At 34.9% G+C, this 26,272-nt stretch overlaps 2 protein-coding genes across 2 annotated transcripts in view; both read right to left on the bottom strand.

The window, feature by feature from the left end:
- Positions 1-3,988: 3,988 nt before the first annotated feature.
- slc13a1 (solute carrier family 13 member 1) lies at positions 3,989-14,668 on the bottom strand. Its single transcript, XM_056452171.1, is given in 15 exon segments — positions 3,989-5,631; positions 6,267-6,404; positions 6,503-6,664; positions 7,478-7,625; positions 7,688-7,756; positions 7,876-7,977; positions 10,785-10,880; positions 11,332-11,451; positions 11,588-11,745; positions 12,950-13,013; positions 13,108-13,147; positions 13,231-13,418; positions 13,827-13,963; positions 14,081-14,209; positions 14,523-14,668. Coding segments are annotated over 15 exon segments (1,785 nt in total). The 5' UTR covers positions 14,622-14,668; the 3' UTR covers positions 3,989-5,496.
- A 3,934-nt stretch (positions 14,669-18,602) lies between these two features.
- The window catches only part of iqub (IQ motif and ubiquitin domain containing), a 30,744-nt gene continuing 23,074 nt past the window's right edge, over positions 18,603-26,272 (bottom strand). Inside the window, exons 10-12 of the mRNA XM_056452170.1 lie at positions 23,589-23,837; positions 20,801-20,986; positions 18,603-18,932 (exon numbers count right to left, since the gene is read on the bottom strand). Of these exons, the coding sequence (XP_056308145.1) occupies positions 18,765-18,932; positions 20,801-20,986; positions 23,589-23,837 (603 nt within the window). The 3' untranslated portion in view covers positions 18,603-18,764. The remainder of the gene's footprint in view (positions 18,933-20,800; positions 20,987-23,588; positions 23,838-26,272) is intronic.

The following is a 26,272-nucleotide window of genomic DNA, read 5'->3' as shown; positions in this document are numbered from 1 at the left end:
CATGACATCACAGTGATGTCATGCACTGCCCGCGAGCACCGCATTAACATGTTGGACCCACCAGACATAAAACAAAGTGCAGGAAAGAGGAAACCACCGCATCCAGAAATGCACTACCGTGTTGCTCTTTTAGGAAACTTTCTTTCCTATATACAAACCGCTTTTGGAGGACCAGACCCAAAGTACGCCAGGCAAGGGAGGAAAACCCAGCTCGACCATCTGCCATTGTGTATATGTTCTCTGGACCGGGAGAAGCTGCTTCTTGATCTCCATCTGTAGACACAGGTTGGAGATACCCTCAAAGACTCTCAGTAGCTTCGTGAAAGGCTCTGAAAGCGAAAAGGATGTCGAGCATTGCACTAGCCGCGTCTTTATAGCATGACTGGTTGTCATTGACGCTAGCTGTGCACGCTGACGCCACCAACTCATTGGCATTTCATTGGATAGTTTTTATACTCTTTCAGATGATCGGTTTCTGACGAAATCCCCATAGTGGAAGTTTCCACATAGCATTAGAGTTCCCCATCCGAAGGGGAACCAAGATTACCTTAATAACTTACACTTTCACATTTCATTCTTAGCATTCAGGTCTGCAGTTTAATTAACCATATGTAACTGTTTTTGCTGAAATCATTGCTGCAATCAAAAACGAGTAATGTGTATGATTCAGCATAGCGTGAACTTACCTGATATAACATGAGAACTGCAGAGTCCAGCATTTTAATTAGGTCGTCACTTCATTCAGCTCCCTTTTAGCCAAAGACGTCTGCAGTTAGCATTAAAGCAGTGTGGTGTATGGTAAAAATTAAGTTTTTTGGCATCCTACCGCACAACACGACATCTTTACAATTGCAACCTGTGTTTTTTTTGCCACCGGGGACCCGTGTGACGTCATGTGTGATGTAGGTTGGTAATTGGTCTACATAGATATATACATTAGATGTCGCCTACCCTGTTGTTGTCTATTGGAAGGAATGCGTCAATAGAGCTGCCATTTTAGTACAGGGTAGCGCTCCTTTGAAATGAACGTGGGACCAAGCTGTAGTGGAGGACTGTGGTCATCCAGAGCCAGAGATATACACATATACACATATATCTATGATCGGGAGTTTTCCCGGAGGTCAGTATGCAATTTTTTTTTAATTATGAAACTTATAATTTTACATCACTTTTCTACATTGATCGGTAAGTGATCGCTCAGGCATTCCTGACAAAAAGCTTGTGCTTGTGTGTATGGAAATGTACTATACACCCTCCCTGTTAAATTTGATCTTATCTGTGTCCTGAAACACACCCCCTTCTCCTGCTTTCACTTCTCATACTGACGGAGGGAGCGATTTGTTTGTGAATGAATCTTCGTTATGAACAACTCCTTCACTAGCCGACAATAATACAAGTTTCCGGCACCGCAGCATCTCGTTGTCATATTTCTTTTGCTTTGTTTGCTGATTTTATGCAACAATAAGCCGGGTGTTAAGTGCGAGCTGGTGCTACTTTGCCTTATGGTGAATGCAGTAGGTGACTGTATTATCATCAATAACGTTACCTGTTTAGCACAAAAGTTCATAACATACAAAAACGTAAAAAATAGGATCTTACCTATGAAATGTTCTGTCTTTGTGCTTTTTCTTTGTTTGCTTGTTACTACACCTGTACGCAGTGCAAAAAGTCCAGCATCTTCACGCAGTAACAGTGTCTTGACTAGTGCAGTTGAATGACACTTGTCCTGGGAGTACTGTACAAAAATGGCGGCGCACTTGACGCATGCTCAGGGTCCGTATGTGATATCGAGTGTATATATCTATGATTGGTCTATAGGTGACCTATTATTTAAAAGCGGAATTCATGTTATGTCTCTGAACCTTGTGAAAACAAAAACATAGCATACGTTAATGCTTTTACTTTAGAGTAGGTTATTTATTAAGTATCTGTACTGATAATAATAATAATAATCGTCATCATCATTAAAATGATTATTAAAGTATGATTTTTTTTCATTTTCTAATATAACAAATAATAACAAATATTAAATTTCATTTCCTAATGAATAGCCTCATTATTTATTTATTTATATGATTTATATGTGATATAAGAATATAGCTTTTGTTAGCTTTTGTTAGTGATTTTATGTTTTAGAATAGAATATGTAATATTCTCAACAATATTTGTAAAGGAAACATATGGTCCTACATGAGCTTTTTACATATATTTCAATTCATATCGAAAACATGTTTTTACCAAAACTAATATTGTATGTTTTTTAAATGAGTGTGTGTGTAAAACAATATAATTTGCACTACGAAATTATGGGGTTCTTCTCTAAATAAGTAGTTACTCCACTCCGTTTAGAGCATCATTTTGGGCATTTTACGTTATAACTAATGTGGTTCAAATGATGGATCTGCGACAAAGAAACTACGGGTTTTGGGAAACACTCATCACTACATCGTTCTTTACCCAAACGATGCATCGTACTATGATAGTTCAGCTGCGAGTTACGTCGTTGTTTGGGAAACCCTGGGCAATTTATGAATAAAAATATAATGCAAAAGATCCTGAATTTATTACATGAAAAAAGATCATGCACATGTTTTGTAGGTTGTAGTCACGCATTTATATGTTGCTTTTAGCATAGAATAAATGAATAAATAGAATAAATTTAGCATAGAATAAATGTATTACAGTTTTTCTCAGTCATTTTGCCACATAGGACAACCTCCTTTTGGACCTTCATTAGAAAAAATCAAGATTCATCTGGGAGAAATGTACGGAGACCCAGAAAGGGACGTGATGGTGGGGAAAAAAATAGGTGAAAGAAAAAAAAAACTGGCGGGGAAAAAACACTGAGTGATATGAAAACATATTTTCATAAGTTTTTATGAAAACTTATAAGGAGGAGCATAACATAAGTTTTTTTGCGTTCCCTCGCAAAGCTGTTTTGAATGGTAAAATATGGGAGAATTTTGGCAAAACCTGAGGGTTTACATGAATGAAGTGAACAGGAAGTGTTTGTGGAGAAACAGTTTTGCGAGATAACGCTAAAACTTTTCGAGGGAATGCAAAAACCTTAGAAATATGTTTTCCTATCACTCAGTTTTTTTTCTCCCACCCAGTTTTTTTTTCTTCCACTCATTTTTTTCCCCACCATCACGTCCCTTCCGGGTCTCCGTAGTACTGCACCAGTTGTAGATAGACTTAGAAAAATGTCTATTGGAAAGGTATAAAAATGTCATGACAAAATATTATGACAACTTGTTCAGCCATTTTTCATGTTAAGACTTTATGAACAAATGATTAAATGTTGTGGGGAGTGAGACTATTCAACAGAGACCAAAATAATACATTTTGATCAACATGACATAAGCAATTGGTAATGTGGGAAAGAGCAGAGAATTGCACAAAATGTACAAAAGCATTTGCAACTTGTTCATAAAGAGAAACTGCTTTTCTGATGTGCACAACTGACACAGTGATGATCTGAAGATTGAACAGGGAGTTTTGAGAATTTTAATTCTGATCTGAGAAATGGACCAAAGTGAATGAGAAAAAACTTAATTAATGTATATTCATTAAATAAAACAACCACAATACACAATATATATATATATATATATATATATATATATATATATATATATATATATATATATATATATATATATATATATATATATAAATAAATATATTTTGTACAGAATTCAGTGTGAAATGTAATTATTTATAAAGATAGACAAGCCTACAGAATTATTTTAGAGTGTATGAACATGAATAGCAGCTGTTGTTTTTTATCTAACAGCCACAAAACTACTACATAATGAATGCTGTGAGTTTGCTTTATGTCTAGTAATGAATGAAACTGTAATCTGGTTAAACACAACAAACATTTTTTTGTGAAAAACAATCCAAATAATAAAAGATATTCAGCTTGCTGACCTGTGCATCCAAAGCAAAGTTATAATGACAATCACACAACAAGTGTGGAGAAAATATCTTTATAATTGTTAAACTTAATAGTCCACAAACCACAATTATCATACAAGAAATAAGATTTAAATAATACATAATCAGATTAGACCCTTCAGACAAGCTGCTATTACCTCACATGCAACTGAACAGTGACCTTGAATTGCAATGGCTGCAGGATTTGAGCATGAATTATCATAACGTGGGCGGTTTATAGAATTAGTTTTCATCACTGGCTCACTTTGAGAACAAATATTAGCCCAGGCCCATTCAAATGGCATATTAAGGCCTCCTCCTTTGTTTTGCATTAGCTGCCCCATTAAAGTCACACTGATTAGTATACGGTTTTATTTTCAGATCCTCTCCTCTAATGAATATGGGAAGAAATGATTAAGATATACTTTCAGATTCCTTTTCTTTGTAGCTGCATGGCTTGTCTGTAAACACCCTTCTCTGCAGCTACTCACCCATAAATGGCAATTGTTCTGTGTAACCTAATTTCATCAAAGCTAATCTGCCTCTTGAATCTCTTTGATAAGACTTCCACTCAGTCTAGAGTTGTCAAAACATTTAATTTTGGGATTCAGTAATTAGACTTGAGACAATCCTCAGTGAAAAGTTCAATTAACACTGATACAGTGATTTTTCAAAGCATTGTTTATTGAAAATAGGTGTGAATTCCCGCTAGTACATGATGACTATGAATGGTTCAGGTTATATTTAAATGTTTTGTTTTGTTTTTAAATACAGACTTGTCATATTGAAATCTCTAACAAAGAAATACCTCACAAAAAACATATGAACACGTAAAATAAACATTGATGTTGAGTTTCCATTTAAAATATATCGCATTCTGTGAGGTGAATTTTACAATAGTATCAAAACGAACCCCATATATACATACATATATAAATATTGAACACTTTGACTGATGCCCTTAAAACTAAACTAGATGACAGAATACATTTTAGCAAGCCAAACAGTTGAATGACTCATTTAAATAAATGGCTGTTTTTTTTTTTTTTTTGGCCACCATTTTGTGCAAGTTATTGTTAAGGAGTGTCTAATGCTGAAAGTAAGACTGTATTCTATTCAGTTTTGAATTTTCTCTATTTTATCTATGCTGTTTGTAAATTTTTTCAACATTCCACACATACTATTCACTGTGTACAAGTACCTGCTAGAGGATAACAAAAATATACAATCTTATAAAACATTAAGTGCTATGGTTAGACAACAAGACTAACCCTGTCTTGCAAACTCAGCTTAAAGCTTAAAACATACATTTAACATAACACATTCTGTATAATCACAAATATTATTATAATACAAAAACATATAAACAAACACATTTCAGACCCAGTTTTTTAGTCTGTTGTATTGGATAAGGCAGGCTGGTTTTAGCTTCTTGTCCAAGTGATCCAAAGGAATGAAACAATTGGATTGTGGAATATGCAGTATCAACTGCAACTGGGATACCGTGTATTTTTAAAAAGCTAAATGTCCACATTTCTAAAATGTTCACAGTTATGGTCATACTCCAGTTATGTTTACCACCGGTGCCCAGTCTGGGTAGGTGTCCAACTTAAGCAGAGGTGTTCCCCAAGTAGTGAGAGCTAAGAGGACTGTAAGAATACCTATAACGTTTACACCCAGCCCTGCTTTTACCTACAAAGTCAATAAGAAAAAACAAGCTTAGTTATTGTAAATATAATAAAGTATTGCCAGCTAAAAAGGTTCTGAGAACCTTCAAAACCTCCATTTTTAGATGATTTATTAGCATTAATATTTGGTTATAATAACATTAATCAAAAATGTTCATTCACACAAGCATTATTCTTAACGATTTAGTCTCATGTTACAATAATGTTCTCAGAACAGTATTTAAAACATTATTATTAGAAAATTCCATGCAGATTATATAAATGTCTAAGAATGTTTAAAATAACATTCTCAGTAAGTTATAAAAAATCGTGGAAGGTTCTAAGAACGTTAAAAAAATGTTTAGACCATGTATTACTGTGATTTAAAATGTTTCACAATGTTTAAGTCTCATATTATAATAATGTTCTTAGAATGTTATTTAAAAAGTTCTTAAAACATTCCGTTCACATTATATTAATGTTCTAAGAAATATTTTCTATCAACATTAGAAGAACTTTACAAAACCATTATTTTAATAGCATAACTTTTAAGGAATGTGAACGTTCTGAGAACGTTCGCCATTAGCTAGGTTTACCTTTGACACATTATAACATTTACAATGCAAAACAACTTGCAGAGAGCAAAGCACAAGGACTCACCATATCCATGCTTGTCAGATGACCATACGTGAAGACAATAGCATTAGGGGGATTAGAAACCGGAAGCAAGAATGAGAAGGACACAGACAGGGCCGTGGGAATCAGCATATACAGAGGGTTGACTCCAATTGCCTCAGCCTGACAAAGATTATTTGTGATGAGAGTAGCTCAAAAAGGTTTATATTTTATATATAATCTTCAACATTATATTCTACATATGCTGAAATAACACATACCAAGGGTGCCAGTATAGGCAAAAAGATTGTCATTGTGGCAGCATTGCTGGCAACCTCTGTGATAGATGTGACAATAAGGCAGGCAATGGTGACAGTAGCTAAAGGTGGAAGACTTCCCAAGGGAGTTAGCAATTCAGCAACCCAAGACGATAAACCAGAAATCTGTGGGGTAAAACAAACCAAGGAAATAATGTCAGCTCATCCTTGGAAGACATGCACTCTAAGGTGAGTCAAAGTGTCCAGCCAAAATATTAATGAACTCATATGAACCTGCTTTCATGAATGTACTAACATCTCTTTGTATGCTTGTCAACAGAGACTGGAGTCGTAATTTAGCTGTTTGTCAAGATATGGGATCCGGACACCCTGATATTCCATATGGAGAATGCAGCACAGTAGTCACCCTTTCTGCTTTGAAGATTTTAAAGACTGAACTTGCCATGACATTTGGATGTCTGGATCAAAACAGGGCTGGAGCCTTGATGATAAGACCCCACCCAGCCCACCTACACCAGGGGAATATTAAGAAGTAGGCTAGGCACTCTTGTTTCTAGTCTTTGCAACTGACAATGGTTTGTTATGCTGAAACGATGTGCTTCAGTGCCAGTCTCATAATGGTGGCATGTAATTAGCTTGAACGGAACGTCAAAGCAGACAGAGAGTGACACAGTAGAATTGTTGTTCTCTGCACAACGTTAATAGGCTGCACGCTGCTACACGGCTTTGATGTGATCCGTCTTTTCATTTATTTCTTTTAAAAGGAAATTATTGTTTAAGATTATGAGCAAAGGCAGCAGTTGAGCTGTCCAGAGCTGTCCAAAGTCACTAGTGAATTAGACTGGCCTGTTTAAATGAATCCAGGCCAGTTAATTGATTCTTTTATTAATGCAGTCTTGTACTATTGTATTCATTCCTCTCCTTTTTTTCTTTTCTTTTGCAGGTATAATAGGGGTTTCCATTAAATGATGATCCTACCTTTGTTCCTTCAGCCAAAGCAAAACCGCCACCCACGAGCAGACTGATCTCCCATGGCATACAGGCCTGAAAGTCCTTCCACTGTTATCAAGGCCTCTGTAACATGGATCAAAAATGTAAATTAACAACAGAAATGCTAACAGTGTGCCTCTAATCATACTGAAGGTTTTCAAAGCAGTCATACCGTAGTGATCTGTATTTAGTTTGTGCGAGGGGAGGAGGAAGAACAGGAATCCCAGCAACAGTGCTACAGTGGCATCTGTAGCGTAACCTGGGTTACTGAACAAATAACAACATATAAGGATTTTAAAAGCAAGCATTTAAGACTTCTAAAGTGTAGTAGTTATCTGTATACTGTATATACATCAAAAGAATTTGATATATGTAAATACACTCACTTGGAGAACAATGATGACCAGCCTGGCATAAACCCTGGATTTCTTGTAAACCACAAAATTGCCATCAGAATGAATATGATCAATGTAACAATCTCCTGCCAACTGGATCAAAAGTAAAAAAGAGAGAAATATATTTCTGGTTAATTTTTGCCATAAACACTGCATTACATTACACAAGTTTTGTCCCAGTTTGAGGTCTGGAGGAATCTGTGCCAGTTCCTTAAAGTCTGATTTTGGGTAGCTGATGTTGAGAGACTTCTTAAAGAAACAACAACTGCATAGCATGTTGGGTAAGATTACTAATTAAATCATTAAACTTGTATTTGAATTACATTTCAAATGACTTTGTCTGAAAAGTAACGTAATTATTCAATAAGTCATTTAATTACTTGACCATATAAATCTGCATAGACAATACAAATTAAACAGTCAAACAGCATTTTTTTTTTATTTGTATGTATTTAAAATAACTTGAAAAATTGTCAAACATTATATGAGTCAATCCAAAGGTTTTCAAAAATTATTAGTTTTATTCTTGTGCAATTGTTGGATAAATGTTTAATTGAAGGATTTATATCTTATATATATATATATATATATATATATATATATATATATATATATATATATATATATATATATATATACACAATCCTCTTGATAAATGTAGCCTTCTTTACTTGAAAAAAAACCCCATAAAAATATATTTGTATAATAAAAAACAATTACCTTGCTTCCCTGAATTGATGCATACCGAACAGTTGAATTTATGTATAGTATCTATGGCAAGCACAGTATCAGTAACTGTAATAATTAAATTACCTAAAAATAAAAAGTTATCCCTAACTTGTCAGAAACTAATTACATTGTAACAAATTATTCCCAGCTCTGATGGCACATAAAGAGCACATTTTTCATTAGTTGTTTTTTTTTTTTTTTTTTTTTGAAAGACCTCAAACGTTTCATATTTTACAGCATATATTGTTTTAATTTGTTATGCATTACAATGCCAGTTTCTGTGTGAGTTTGCTGAGTTAGGTTAAGTGAAGTGAGTACAAGTCTCCTATTGTTAAACAGTTGCGTTTTATCATTTTTAAATCCATTCAGCTGATCTCTGTGTCTGTGGAGCACGTTTAGCTTAGTTTAGCATAGATAATTGAATTTTATTAGACCATTAGCCGTTTGTTTAAAACTTTATAAATATATATCAGTGGTGTAGTCCTAAAAAAAGGTGGTGTACTATTACCCATCCAACCCAAATTTTAAATGTAGGCAAAGAAAGACGAAAGTCAATTTATAGTCAATATAGTCAATATTTATATATGCTTAACATCAGTTACCTGTAACTATTGACTTCCACAAAAGGAAAACACTATGTAAGTCAATGGTAACAGCTTTCCAGCTTTCTTCAAGATATTCTTTCTTCTTTTCTGATCAACAGATTTAAAAAAGACAAGCCGTTTTGGAACAAGTAAAGGTTGAGTAAATGATGAACAAATTTGTTCATTTTAAAGCGAGATCCTAATAGTCTAATCCTATTCAATGATTTATGCTAGGCTAATAGTGCCCCCAGGAAACCCGGAGATTGGAGTATATTAAGCTGTGGTAAAACCCAACTGTTAAACTCTAGGGTACTTGTAAAATAAAAAAAACATTTGGTATACAGTTAAAGGGGACATAAACACATAAAATTAGGAAAGTTTAATCAGCAAAACAAGGATGTATACCCAGGGCATACATAATTATTGATCCTGAGAAGTCATAATACCATAACAGCTCATGGAAATAAGTAGGCATACCGAGTATACGTGCGTATAGCCCCGACTACACCACTGATATATATATATATATATATATATATATATATATATATATACAGATTTGAAGTAAGAATTATTACTTCATTTGTATACTTCAACTGTCCCCGTTTATTTTTTTTTACCCAATTTCTGTTTAACGGAGAGATTTTCTCAACACATTTCTAAACATAATAGTTTTAATAACTCATTTCTAATAACTGATTTATTTTATCTTTGCCATGATGACAGTAAATAATATTTAACTAGATATTTTTCAAGACACAGCTTAGTGACATTTAAAGGCTTAACTAGGCAGGTTAGGGTAATTAGGCAAGTTGTTGTTTAATGATGGTTTGTTCTGTAGACTATCGAAAAAATATATATTACTTAAAGGGGCTAATAATTTTGACCTTAAAATGTTTTTTAAAAAGTTTAAAACTGCTATTATTTTAGCCGAAATAAAACAAATAAGACTTTCTCCAGAAGAAAAAGTATTAGACATACTGTGAATATTTACTTGCTCTGTTAAACATCATTTGGGAAATATTTAAAAAAGAAGAAAAAAATCAAAGGGGGCTAATAATTCTGACTTCAACTGTATGTGTGTGTATATATATATATATATATATATATATATATACATACACAATAATTTTCAAATTTAAAGAACTACTCTTTTCTACTCACATTAGGCACTGTACTACAACCGAAAGAAAATCAAAAGTTGCTATTTTCTAGTTTTATAGGGCTAGGAACTATACTCTCATTCCGGTGTAATAATCAAGAAACTTTACTGCCATACCATGTCTGCCGCAGGCACAATGATATGCAGATTCTAAGTGGTGCAAGTGTAGTGCTTGGTGTTGGGGACTATTTTCATTGTTTCACTTTGTAATTTCATTGTCTGCTGCAGCTGTGATAATACTCAACTCTTTAAACATTCTAAAGTATTCCTTTAACCTTGTCAAAATGGAAAAAAATTGACATTTTAACAAATACTAGCATTTAACAATACTAGCAAAGATATGGACAGTCCTCTCCCCAAACTATCCCACAAACTGAGAAACACAAATAAGCACAAATACTGCCCATTAAAAGAAGAATTCCAACCTGATCGGACCCAGTGAGTTGTAATGATCCCGGAGCACTCTGGCAGTGATTTTCTCTTTTTCAGAACGTTGTCTGGAACAAAGACTGGCACGAAAGCTGTGGATGGATAGCAAAGCAAATAGGCTTTTATTGTTTGTTTAATTCTCTTTCATCTCAGTGCACATATGCATTTTGTTGTGGCTTTGATAGATTGACTAAGTTAACTGAATGTGAAATATATATTTTAAACTATGCATATAATAAAATGACACCACAAATCCATGTTCTGACAGTGATACTTCACAAGAAAATCTCAACAGTGGTGAGATGAAGTCTGCGGGATAAAACATGATTATTCTTGAGCGATAAGAAAGGGAGGCTGGAAGTGAGAAGCAGGGCAGGATCAAGAAGATTGAAGTAGAGGAAGTGGTGAGGTGAGAAAAATGCAGATGGCACGGTGATTTTGAAATGATGAATTTAAATGAAAGCCAAAGACGAAGAGTAAAAATGAGGGACAGAGATGGGTCAGGGAACGACTTATTAAAAACATGACATTACAATCACTCACTTGGATCCGAGGTACATCCAGTGCAGGAACAGCCATGACAAAATCAGCATAATTATGCAGATGGGAAGACAAAGCACGAACCAGTTCCCAAAATTAACGATGGTGCATTCTGGGTAGTACCTGAGGAAATGGAATAAAAGTGCACCACAAGCACTGTTTAGACCGACCAAATCAGATAATGTAAAATAAATAATGAGAACATCATAATGATAACATATGGTTCACATGTGGTTTTTAAGATAAGCAATGAACTCACTGATAGATGTATTCAGCAAATATCAGGTTTGTGGATGTTCCTGATAATGTGGTCAGCCCCCCAATGGACGATGAATAGGCAATACAAAGTGACAAGCCTTTGCACATCATGTGATCTTCGCGGGTCCTGTACTTTCCACTATACGGTGGAGTCGGTGCCTAGACGTTATTGAGAAATACCATTTTATATAAAGACAGAAAGAAGGATTTTGTATGTTATTGTGTGTTTGTACTTATTTATGTAGTTTATAAGGATATGCCTTGTGTCCTCATAATACACAACACTTAACTCTTTAACTGCCTGCTCTACCAAATAGTTGACCATATTTTGACTGTTGTAAATAATGACTGTTAAAGTCATTTAAAGAATGACTCTTTTAAATAACGGTTACACTACACAGCATTGTTGGTTTACAAAAAAATCAAACAAACATAATCCGGTTGCACGACTACACTTGATTTTGGATAACTGTAAAGAAAAAAACAAGAAAACATGTTAAATGAGAATCTGAAATATAATTTTTTAATAAATTGGTCTTACACTTTATATTTTCTGATTTTATATGGATTAATTTCAGTACTTTTACCATAAACCAACATATCTACCATTTTGTAGAGGTTGATATTTTAGAAATGATGGCATGTGTTGCAAAAAAATTTACTGCCAAAATTTACTGACAAAACATTTTTTTTTCCTTGGTGGGGCAGTTAAAGGGTTAATAACCATACTTAATGGAGTGATTTTGACATTTGTCTTTGCTGTGAAGGTTGGGTTTAGGGACAGCCATATGGTAAAGCCAAATAATAAGTGCAGGGTTTCTTCAGTTTTCACCAAGTCAAATTTATTACTTTTTTAGACATTTGTAAGATCACAAAGAATGAAATTTCAGACCTGTATATTTACCTTAGGGTAAACGCAAGAGATTTCTTTTAATGTCCAAGCAGAAAAAAAGTGTACTTGGCCCATCAAAAAACTAATTCTAATTAGTTATTTCTAAGCCATGTACTTTCAATAATGTGTCAGAACAAGCAGACCCTAGTGGTAAACATTTGTTACAAAAAAATACAAATTAATTGTTGCCCAGCACTAAATATTCATTATAAATATAGTTTTGCTAATAGTTTTTAATGAGGTTCATAGTTGGTGATTGAATGTGTGTTGGATTGACTGAGTAGCTTTACATAAACAGACCCATTTAAAGACCCATTTAAAATGATTTAAGATCTACAAGCCAATATGTCATAGAATTTTTGTTTTTGTAATTTACCCTGAAGTGGTTTTTACATTATAATATACATTACACCTATGGAGAGTTCTCATAAACCATATATACAAGTGTGTGCGTGTGTGTGTTTAACTAACCTTAGCAGTTTCTTGTTCCTCAGGAGGAGTTGTCTGAACTGGCTCTGTTATGCCTGCTTCTATGCTATAAGGAGAAAAAAGGTATACATTTAAATACATTTTTTTTTTTTTTGTTGCCCAATTTCTTTTTTTAATTTCAATATGTTCCATATGTTCACCTTTTTATCTTCTCTGACTGGTCATGCTGGGCCTCAATATCTGAAAATAGATGTTCGATATTTAATTGTTGCGTAATTCTAAAAAGTTACAAAAATTAAATTTTAAATGACAGCTACGCTTACCTTCAAGCTGAAGAGCTGGGTTGGAGATGCCGTTTAATGCCCCCTTGTGGTCTTTGTTGGCCTCTTCACTTGCACTCAAAACCTGTTGGATCACTGCCTCCACAATTGGCATAACCATTGCCACAGTTGAGGTGTTGCTCAACCACATAGAGAGAAAAGCACAGCCAACCATGAACCCCAGCATCAACCTGTGAAACAAATTTCACAGTAAACAAGCAGATTTGCTTCAGTTCCTCCTTAAATAAACCAGCAAGCATGTGTGTGTTTGTTTAGAGGACGCCTAATAGATGTTCAAACATAGACATCTTGGCTAAAACAAGGCTACAATTTGGCTGTCAGTAAAAATCAAATACAACAAATGTCCAAATATAGACTAGTCATCAAATAAACAGGAATGAATTACTACACAAGTGAAGTCTGTATATGTATATTTATTTTTGGACTATTGTTAGACCTCTATTTTTACTGACAGCTCAACTTAACCTTGTTTTATCCAAGAAATCTATATTTCAATGTCTTTTAAACAAAACAAAAAATGTTTGGTGAGAATTTGGTGAGATTTGGTGAAATCTTTTATAAAATATAATCAGTCTTACATGCCAGGGTTGACTCCAAGTCCGGTCACCAATCTGAGGGCAATTCTTCGATGAAGACCCCATTTCTCAATTGATGTTGCTAAACAGATGACCCCCAGAAGCAACAAGTGGAAGTCTTTGAAATATTGAGATGCAACCTAAAGAAAGATGGTGGGTCAATAAAACCATGCGTTATCCATATTAGTAGTCCAGAAATAATGCAGTCAAGTTTCCATCGGATTATTTTCCAAGGGTAAAGTGATTGGTTTAGGTACCTGGGAGGACTTCATGATCCCAAAAAGAGGAAAAAGCAGAGCGGGGATAAGTGCCGTCACAGACAGAGGCAAAACCTCTGTCATCCAGTACACAGCCATTAAAATCAGGATGTATGCACATTCTGCTACCTATTAGACATGATATTAGATGTTATATCCATTTGCCATTAGCCATCTATTGGCTAAATCTCAAATATATTAAATGTATTTGTATTAAAAATATCAAAATATCCTAACATTTTAAAGTGATTTGAGAGTAAAAGGTATAAAATAATGTTAAAAGACAGGACATATTTAGAAAAATTTTAGTTTATAATTAAATCACTCAATTACACTTCTTTCAATGTCAACAAAAAATTTATCTTTAGCATTAATCACAAATATTATAGTAATTGTTATTGTTCACAGTCTCTGCACATAATTTGTTTGTTTCATCTCTAACCTTGGTTTTGATGACCAGTGGCAGTGGTAGAATCGCCAGCGGTGTGCAGATGATGATTAGAGGTTTCAGGGCACTCCAAGAAAATCTAAGCCGCCTCATCTTGTGGCCGAAACAGAGTCAACTCAGGGACTTTGTCTTATGATTGCCTTTAAATAATGTGCCGCTGATTAATCTTTGCCCTGGTGCCATCCGCATCCCCTGTTACTGGTCCTTTCCAGGCATGTCATAAACCCTTATGGCCATGGAGATTAAGCTTTAAGATTAGACTCCCGCCAGTCAAAGCACTTGCGTTGTAAGTCCTGATCCAACAATATTTATATTTTGAGACCAAAGTTGCATATGAGATTTGCATATGAGGTTATAAAAGCAAAAGCGTTACAAACATAAACCCACTGACATGAGACAATGACCAGGAATTCACTCCTTTTTCTCCTACCAGTAAACATTACCAATGTTTTCCTTACTGGGTGCTAATCTGGCGCAGCACAGGGGTCTGTTAAACAACAACCTGGGAGGCTTACTAAACACAAACTCTCAGAAATCACACAGCAGGAGATAATCCATAGTTCTTTCCAAAGAATTGGATTTATGGGAGGAATGTTAATATAAAAGAAAATACTTTGAAATCAAAAGTTATTTTGAAGCATTCCCTGCCCAGCATGCACCTTGAACCTAAAATGACATAAAAAAATAGATCAGAGATTAATTTGATGTCAAAACAACATCAAATTGACATCTAACATTGACGTGAAAAACAGGTCAAAAATCCATTACAAGAATGTCCTGTAATCCATCCTAGTTTTTTGCTAGACGTCAATTTGATGTCAATTTAAAAATCAAGAACGTTTACATGCATTGTAGGGGTACAAAATCCAGTGTAAATTTGTAGTGAAGTATTCAGATGAATAAAAAATACTTTTTGTGATGTTATTCTGGGGGTAAAAAAGCATCAATGTGTGGATGTCAAATGGACGTCAGGCTACTGGAAATCAAATCAATTCGCCTTTTTGAAGTTTTTTTTTAATTTTATTTTGATCTTTTTGAAATTTGTTTATTTTGTTTTGTAATTCTGACACATAAATGAGACTTCTAATCGCAATTTAACATATTACAGTTGTAAATTAATTACAAACTATTCTGTCATTATAGATGCTACACAAAAAAAAAAGATTCAAAAATGATTCCTTGGATTTACTATTTCTTTTTACGGTACTTTATTTGGGCTTAATTTATTTGGGCTGAATTTAATCAAACAAATTATGTTGAATATTACTAAATTCAATTTGTTTAAATTCAACACATATAAATTGCTGGCAACAATTTTGCAGAAATAATCTTTTTCAGCGTTTCCCATAATCTAGACATGCATTGAGACTTACACAACTTTGTGCATTATATAATGTATATAATGTGTGACTATGGAAAAAAGTCTCAAGCAGTTGGCCTATGATCAGATCATACATGTCGGAAGGTGTTGAGGTTAGTTGATGCTTGTTCAAGTTATGTCTTTATGACCTTCTTTACGATTGTCATTTCACTGTCAGGATTACCAGGGATTTGAAATGCAAAATGGTGTTTCCTCGAAACATCATTGGATAACTTGGGCTTAGTGGTTTTACAGAACACTCACTTTATGCTGTCTGCACCCTTACACATTAATCACACTCCTCAAGCTTTCCTCAAGGAACAAACAGAGAGATTACATAAAATTCTATTAATTAGTTATCAATATGAGCATTATAAAGATCAAAGCATTTTACAGTGTCCAAAGATTGCTTAAGATTGCACAATACTAGTGGGAAAAAATAACAGAACTTACCTTTGACTTACTTTTTTCCCATTTACAGACAACTTTGAAGAGATTGAATGAAAACCTAACAACTTCAGACTTTTGTCTGAATTATAGCCTTTTATAAAAAAAATAATTAGTGCTTTCTTTGCTATATATTTATATAATATATTAGTAATATATTGGTAACATTTTACAATAGAATTGTATTAATGTATTTAATAACATGAGCAAACTATGAAAAATACATTTATTACAGTATTTATTCATCTTTGTTATTGTTAATGGAAAAAAGTTGTTCAATGTTAACTCACAGTACATTTACACAGTACAACTAATGTTTGGATTTTAATCATGCATTAAACGTAATGTTGAACTATGATTAATAAATGATGTTCAAGAATTAGTAAATATGCTAACTAATGGAATATATACACTCACCGGCCACTTTATTACTAGTACTGGGTTGGACCCCATTTTGCTTTTATAACTGATTTAATCCTTTGTGGTATAGATTCAACAAGGTACTGGAAATATTCCTGAGATTTTGGTCCATATTGACATGATAGCATCACACAGTTGCTGCAGATTTGTCGGCTGCATATGCATGATGTGTTCTACTGGATTGAGATCTGATGATTGTGAAGGCCATTTTATACAGTGAACTGAAACCAGAAATCAGTCTGAGATGACTCGCACTTTATGACATGACACGTTATCCTGGTGGAAGTAGCCATCAAAAGATGGGTAGACTGTGGTCATAAAAGACAGACATGGTCATTAACAATACTCAGGTAGGCTGTGGCATTGACATGCTGCTCAATTGATACTAATGGGCCCAAAGTGTGCCAAGAAAATATCCCCGTTGATCCAAGGCAGGATGGATCCATGCTTTCATGTTGTTGATGCCAAAATCTGACCCTACCATCCGAATGTCGCAGCAGAAATCGAGACTCATCAGACCAGGCAACATTTTTCCAATCTTCTATTGTATAATTTTGGTGAGCCTGTGTGAATTGTAGCCTCAATCTTCTGCTGCTGTAGCCCATCCGACTCAAGGTTGGACATGTTGTTGCATTCAGAGATGCTCTTCTGCATACCTTGGTTTTAACAAGTAGTTATTTGAGTTACTGTTGCCTTTCTATAAGCTCGAACCAGTCTGGCCATTCTCCTCTGACCTCTGGCATCAAAAAGGCATTTGCACCCACAGAACTGCCACTCACTGGATATTTTCTCTTTTTTGGACCATTCTCTGTACACCCTAGAGATGGTTTTACGTGAAAATCTTAGTAAATCAGCAGTTTCGAGAAATACTCAGACCAGCCCGTCTAGCACCAACAACCATGCCACATACAAAGTCACTTAAATCATCTTTCTTCCCCATTCTAATGCTCGGTTTAAACTGCAGCAGATTGTCTTGACCATGTCTACATGTCTAAATGCATTCAGTTGCTGCCATGTGATTGGCCAATTAGAAATTTGCGTTAATGAGCAGTTGGACAGTTGTACCTAATAAAGTGTCCAGCCATTCTTGTCTTAGGAAAATTTTAAGACATTTATTTTGATCCACTTCAAATGTTGAATACGCATTCACTACTGTATAAACACACACACACACACACACACACATACATATACATATACATAGTTTCTTAATTTCCACACAACACTATGAGCCAAATCTGTAATAAAACCTATTAAGCTCACCTTGTAACTTGCGTAATAGAAGAACAGAAATAAAATTCAATCCTTTCATCGCCATATCAGCAGTCTACAGTCATTCCTTTAAGCCGTTAGTCCTGTGGTGCTGGAAGTTTTATTCACATTTGTTCAAAAGGATACACAGGAGGAGGTTCTTGACCTTTTCCTTATAATTACTGATCTTAGACTGCTCACCTCCATGATTAGATCCAGGCTATATATCATTTGCAAGACCTTATTAAAACCTCTTAAACTTGTGCTTAGTTTAGACCGCAGAATTGTTCCCTGAAATACTGTTTTAATACATTCCTGTGTGGCATTATGCAGCAATAATACAGGGATAATCTACTTTTTTTTGTTTATGTAATCCTGCTTTTTTATTTAAAGCCTAATTTGTAAAACATTTTTAGAACATGCTGCATTTTTCACATGATTGTAATGTTGCTGCTCTTTTTTTAAATGAAAATCAACAAACATAAAACTTATTTTTCAATCAACTGATAACAAATTTGTATTAATTAATGATTAATGAATGTAAAAAAAGCAGCGAGAAAGAAAATATTTTAATGAATAGGCCCAATTACACAGCTCTGTAACTCCTGGTTATAAATAAAATAGAAAATTTCTTCAAATTCAATAAATGCTTTTGAACAATTCAAGAAGTTTTGGATTTTAGATACTGTCTGGGAAACCTTGAAGCTCCAAACATCCTTGAGAAAGCACACAGGATTCTGGGTAGCCTCTTAGCAAGTCTACTTGGTCACCTCGGTGATGGGCTTGGAAACCAGTAGGTTGCTGAGGGCAGCAGGTTGAATCTCCGCACCATGCAGACATTCAGCCATTGCAGGTATCTGGGAAAAGTACTTCCGGGCTAGTGTATGCTTCTGCTTGACGTTGCGAATAACTACCAGATCATACGCCTGCAAATGAAAACAGCATGCAGCAGTTAGTATGGTTTGCATTACATGTAAACATCATCTTCACAAGGTTGCCAGGTGCACAGTCTAGAAATAGGGATAAAGATTTATCTAATCCCTAAATCTCAAAAAAAAAAAAAAAATGTGTCACTAAATCTTTATTATGCATAATTTTATCATGTATACAATTTCCCTCTCCTGGTTACCGCTTTAATTATTAGCTTAGTTTCGGTATTTGGTTCAGTGTATTGGTACTCATACACTTACAGGCCACTTTATTAGGTGTTCTATTTTTGTTCCTACAGGTTTTTTTTTTTCTTCTTCTTGTTTTTAGGAAAATATAAACAACAAAATGCCTCTCAGAAAACATCAGATCAGACAAAAACAAAAGTAATTAAAGGCCACCTTAATGTCAAAATTGCCTACTGCGACAAAACAAGCCAACTACCTGCCAATCATTGCATAGTCCTGTACAGTAATTAATTTTAGACGCCTTTTTTGCCAAATGTTAGATGTCAGTTGGATGTTTTTTCTTAGATAGAAACCCGACAGGAGGACAAATCTAAACTTGTTTTTATTAAAACAAATCTAAATATGCATATAATAAAAATACTAATATTCATAACATTATACAAATGCAAATTGTCATGAATAAACTGAAAAAGCCCCAACAAGATAAAGGAGCCATGGAGGTAGTGTAGGTGATGTAGAAAATAATAATTTTTGTAACATTTTAATGTAAAAAACATTTAAATTTTTTTTCATATGTAAAGATATTTGTAAATTGCTGTACATTAAGTGTGAATTAAGCAATGTGTAGGCGTTTGGACTTGCATAGGCGCAAAACTAACATGCTCTGCACTGGACTTTAGACCAGCTTTTATTTGGTCAATGGTGCAGCCTATTTCAATTCCTCAAAATAGCTACGCGCCAACAATGCACCTTAACACACTTCCTTTTTAGACCCATGAGTCCACAAAGTAGCGCAAATGGATTTGCTATTTAAAAACATGACGGAAAATGGGAAAATTAGGGTTGCGCTGGTCTAAAAATAGCAACAAATCACATCTTGCACCTTATTGCGCCGAGTGTATGATAGGAACCTTTATATATTAATGCATATTAATACATTGACAATTTTTTGTCTACACAATAAAATTTTATTATCCTCTAAAACCAGTTAAATGTAGTTTCAGTCAAGGAATCTTGAAGGATTTTCTAAAGTTTTTAAACTCTTAATATGATTAAAAGCAAATGTGAAGTTTCTTTTTTCATTGTGCATGTATACACCTATTTTAGATGCTCATACACTGAAAGAATTTACACTTTGAAGCAGCTTTAAAAAACTGCTTAACTTTGGTTCAAACTTTAAAATTTAATTTAAGCTAAAACAAAATTTTTTATTGTGGACAAGAAAAAAAAAACATTCACACAAAGTTAAAATTCTGTTTAATAAAGAGACACTAAATCTATTTTTTAATTTAGTACAAAGAAAAAAACATGGGGTGTTTGTTTTGTTGTTGTTCTTGTCTTTGCTTATAAAAAACAGGTTAAAACCAGAAACCATAATTTTTCACTTAACCCAACATAAAACTGTACTTTGAATCAAAGACATGGTAGTTTAGCTTTTTTCAGTGTAGCATGACCAGAATCCCTGAATGTTTCCACCAGCTTGAAGGATCAGTACAATGATGAATTGAGGCAGTTCTGAAGGGGAAAGAGGGTCCAATCCTGTACTAACAAGGTGTACCTATCAAGGTGACTGGTGAGTGTATATTACATACTTTATCATTCCGCTGCGCGTTGATGTTTAATCAATTCTGTTGGTGTAAAAAATAAGAAAAAATGAAGAGCAGCTGTAGCTCTAGTACCTTCTCAATGTTCTCCAGTTTGAGGTGTGCAGCCGCCTCATCCTTTGTAAGGAGGATGCAATTCCATGGACTCCAGTCCAAATGCTTCTCCCAGCGCACAAATTTTAAATCATGAAGATCTTTCCAGCCGCTCAAAGCCGACTGAGCCCCCCACAGGACATCTACCAGGTATTGAAGGTCCTGGTCCTAACAAGGACAGGAAATGTCTTGAACACAGCATGATCTTGATGTTCCTTACATCTTAATCTATTATTCTTAAAGTGAGACTAAGCAATTTTATTACCAGGTTTTCTGTCAATAATTAGTAAAACTTTCAACAAATTTGTTTAAAATTATGTAGCCACATCAGATGAACTGAGGTCATTTCAGTAACTCAGAAAAAGTTGTTTGCAGCATCGATTATTAAAGTAATAGTTCATCCAAAAATGAAAAATTCCAAACATATATAATGTATAAATTTATACAAAAATCTATAATGGTGTTTAGATAGTGGCTTTTATTTTGAAAAATGTATACATCTGTTGTAAGCTCCAATCACAGACTTCAATTGGAATGTATGAATGTATGTTATGTGCGACTGACGTATAGGACACATGATGTAAAATAGGTAGACACATGTACATGGCATTGTAAGATTAATATACTGTATAACATTATACAGTAATGTCAAGCCAACTAGGTTTCTTGTTTGTCTGCATCTTTTGTGGTAAACAAACTGTGTGGTACGTGATTAAGTGGGACGCGACTATTCCTGGAGCTTCTACTATGAATGCATCTAACATCACATGTTGCATATGTTAGTCATGCATTAAGTGCATTTGTCTGCTATGGGAAGTGATTGGAGCTTATAATTGAACATTTTGAATTATTTTTGTAACAAAAACACATCAATCAGCTTCATAAGACATTTGTTAATGCCCTGGCTCCGTATGGGTTAGTGTGATATACAGATTTATGCAATTTTGGAAAAAAACACTCTCCAACACCATTGTACAGCACGGAAGAGCAAAAATGTAAAACTACTCTGACTGTGTTCATGTGACAAAAAAAGTAATTTACAGCATAGATGGCTTGAGGATAGGGCTAGGCAATATGGCAAAAATGCAATCTCGAAAATTATTTTCCATATTGACCGATAACGATATATATTTCGATTTTGAAGTTGTTAATGCTTCCAGATTTAAAAGAGTACCCCAACAATGACTGAAGCCACAAAAGGGTCCATTAAATGGCATAACATATTTTCAGATGATAAATTTTGGGTGGCCGAAAATTTTGTACATCTCTAATATCAACTGTCACGGTCACCAGCGATCTAGCCTGTGCAGACTACAAATCTGCTTGTATATGGACTACAAGTTCCAGTCATGCACCACACACACACACACACCTGTTCCAGATCACAACTGATTACACTTACACAGCTATGAGCAGCTCAAAGACTGATTAGGTGGATTTTAAATACAGTGCACACACACCTCAGGGCTGAGTCTTGTTATGTTTGTGAACATTATGACGCGTTTTCCTTGCCTTGCCCCTTGCCTTGCCGTGTTAGACCTTTGCTTTGTTGTTTTGTTTGTTTATGTTGCCTGCTGCATGCCTTTTAGACAATCAGACTGTTTTATGACCACAACTCTGGATTGCCTGTATACATCTGTTTGCCCGTGTTGATCATTGCTTGCCTAACCATTGTCTGTTAAATAAAACCTGCATTTGGATCCGCACTTCCTTGTCAGTGTCCACTTCACATTACAGAAACACACTTTTAAATTCCCATTGTTGCACATTTCTGCAGTGTGAGTTGTCTTAGATCGTTCATTAATTCATTTTCTTTTCGGCTTAATCCCTTTATTAATCTGGGGTCGCCACAGCAGAATGAAACACCAACTTATTCAGCATATGTTTTACGCAGCGGATGCCCATCCAGCTGCAACCCATCAATGGGAAACATCCATACACACTCATTAACACACATACATTACGGACAATTTTAGCTCACCCAATTCACCTATACCACATGTCTTTGGACTTGTGGGGGAAACCGGAGCACCCGGAGGAAACCCAAGTGGAGGAGAGCATGCAAACTCCACACAGAAATGGTAACTGACCCAGCCAATGCTCGAACCAGCGACCCTCTGGCTGTGAGGCAACAGAGCTTCACACTGCGCCACCTCGTTGCGCTCTTGGATCAATATAGAGCAAAAAAACCCAGAGCTTTTCATTGTTATTGACATAAATTTTATTGCGATTCAATATAATACAGTTTATCGGCCCAGCCCTACTTGAGGGTGAGTAACTTATTGGATCATTTTCATTTTTGGGTGATCTACTTCTTTAATACCCAAAAACATCACACTTCCACACTAGTAGGTTTCTAGCTATTTACCATTAATATAGAAAAATTTAAGCCAGGAAAACATATACGTATTACTGCTCCTTGGAAATTATTGATTTCAAAGTAGGGCCAGAGAGAATCTGCAGACATTTGCTGTCTCAGTGCAGAATTTTGGAAAAAAAACAGGCATATATGTGAAATGATTTTGGGAGTATCATAATTAAAAACTTACTACTTGAAATAAAAAATAATATCCTTTAAAACTTTTATTGAATGTTTACAATGCAAATCCAATTTGATCTACTTAATTGGTAAACAAAGCTAGTTTCTTATATAATATATCTACATATAGCAGATTCTGTGTGGGCCTAGTTATAAGGCAGGTATTGTTAAAACCACCATGCCTTTTCCCAGACAATCACAATGATTCACCACCACATGCATAAACTTTACCTGGAGAAGGTAAGTGACTTTGGCACCTGGGCTGCTCTCGGCTTCAGTGTCACGAAGGCACCTGAGGATGTTCTTGTAAAGAGAGAAGTCTTCTCTTCGACGGGCTTCATTGTCTAATTCCATACAGTGACGACAGAGGCCGACTGCCGATTCATTAGTCTTTAGAGGAAAGCTAGTGGATGACTGATACTCATTACAGCCACGACACAAATAGACGTTCTTTTTCAAGTCAGCAGGATCCCGAGGCACCTGTGGAGAGCAGGGTAAATTATGGAGTAGATTTCAAAGACTGAAATGACCAATCATATCTTGCTAAGCTGTATTTCAGTGTCTTCAGAACTGAAAGTGATGGTATATTTACACTGTAAAATCTAAAAGTGACAATCACTAAATGAAATAAGTTAGTTTAACTTATAATTTCAATAAGTTAATTTAACTTAATGAAAAAAGAGTTATGGTAACTCATAAATTGCTTATAGTAAGCAGAACTTAAACCTAATGAGTTATGAATTAATTAACTATATTTTTTGTGTTAACTCTATTGCTAGAAGAAATACCAAACCATATAATTACTCATAATTCGATTTGATAACTGGTCTTAAAATGTTTAAATTACTACTACTGTAATTATTTGACTATATCAACACAAATAATATACGTGTATATGACTCAATATATATACATTTAAGTTTACAGTACTCAAACCATTTTGTGCCAAAACAAAACTAAAACTAAACCGATTGTGGCAAACCATTTGAGTTAACTTGTTGGGTTTTACAGTGATCTCTTGTTGACTTTGCAGTACAGGTTGAACTTTATGTGATTAAGTCAAACCACAGGTCTTAAATTAAGTCCTGAGTTCATGACAAGATCAAGAGCATGAAAAAAATGGTCTAATAGTTTTTGTCCAAAGGCCAATTCACATCACACCAACAGATAGCAACAGACACTTTGTCTAGTTTTATCGAATCAGTGTGTCACTAAGCCTTTGTCTGCTGGCACCTGTCAGAGCTCATTTTTACTGACTGAGCAAACCATGTTGGTGCTCACCAGTCTATTATTTGAGAAGTGAATCGTTGATATATGGTGAATTTTTGCTTTTGTTGCATGTGTCTGTGGTGTGAATTGGGTTCAAGAATAAATAAAAACTTAAAAACCAAGTTCAAGACCATAAAATATAGACCCAATCATAGTTATATCCCTATGCTTCTCCTTGGTTCTTGTGAAGGGGTAGGGATAAAAATATAACCTCAAAAAAAAACACACACAAAAAAAAAACACACTATTACTACACCCATACACATATGAAAAACATTATATGTCATCACTAGCTCATACATAATCTGGATTAGTCAGGTGCAAGCACAGTGTCATTTAACAGATAACTCGTTCGCAAAGTTGTGTTGTGCTGTATTTAGACTTTTTACAGAACACTTCCATTTTTAGCTCGAAAATGCATTAGCCTCCAGATTTCCGCAGTTGTCCAAGTAGGACTATCATGCATTGGTTATTATAAGACCATCGTTGGCGAAATTTAGCACTTTTTTAAGGTTTCTTTGAAGAACATGACCGTAAAATAACATTGCCATGAATGTAATAAAACTCTTATTTTTGGAAGTTTCATTTTTACATTTGTGGAACTCCTGTGTGATCCACAAAATTCTGGCATTTCCTCCTGCTCCTACATCTCTAACCAAAAGACGATCGAGAGAAGTGGAAAAGCTATGGGGTAAAAACTGCGATTTTATACTTCAAACAAGAAGTGCCTACAAGAACTCTTTGCTGCAACATAGGCTTGTGAATTGGATTCACTTGTAGACAGCATATGATGAGACTTTAAAAGAGGCGTGTGGGATAGAGACGCAAGCTCTGAGGTGGTGAGTTGTGGGTTCTGTTTGGCTGTCTCTCGGGGGCAATATGTTCTCCGGAGATGAAGATAGACAGTCAGACAGGGCTTTATATTTGAGATAGTCGAGTTAGGGGATATGCCTTAATTTTGTGTGCAGTGTAGTTTGAGGTGTTGGGTGCTATTCAAAACACTGTTGTAGTAAAGTGTTAAACTCACTGTGTGTAAAGGAATGGGTGTCATAATTGCGTGTAGACCTTGACGCCTATATCTCTGGCCCTTGTACCTACTTTTAAGTTGCCCCTGCTCTTAATTTAAAGTAAATAAAGCATTTCCTCTTTTCTACATTACATCATGTGTGATGTTTATTGTGACAGACATAAATGCCAATAAGGTTCATTACAGGCTCATTCTGAAAAAATAGCCCTATATACAATTCTGGAGTTCTGGAATTATGTAGCCAGAGCTATGTATGGCTGCATTTTATCTTTAAACAAACAATACGGGGCAGTATGATGCTGTTCCCTTTCTCGCTTACCAGCTGACTGATTACCTCTGTGTGTATGGCTTTTCTGCTGTTACCAGTTAGTCCGGTAGCTCGACACGTATGTTGACTTGAGACACAGAGCAGAGTGAAGAACGGTTCCAAAAAGCAGGTAAAAACAAAAACAAAGCCAAAAAAAATAAACAAACAAGTAAATAACAGGGTGAGAATGTGGTAAAAAATCAGGCTGCTGTAAGGGCTTTTCTTTTTCTGGATTGCTTTTGAAAACACTGTGGTTGGGTTTACGGATGGGGGTGGGCAGGACAATCAGTGCTTTTTAAAACACTATTGATT

The sequence above is a fragment of the Danio aesculapii genome, chromosome 25, assembly GCF_903798145.1.
Source record: "Danio aesculapii chromosome 25, fDanAes4.1, whole genome shotgun sequence".
Classification (NCBI taxonomy): domain Eukaryota; kingdom Metazoa; phylum Chordata; class Actinopteri; order Cypriniformes; family Danionidae; genus Danio; species Danio aesculapii.
The sequence above is the reverse complement of the archived record's forward strand: the minus strand, read 5'-3'. Positions and strand labels throughout refer to the sequence as shown.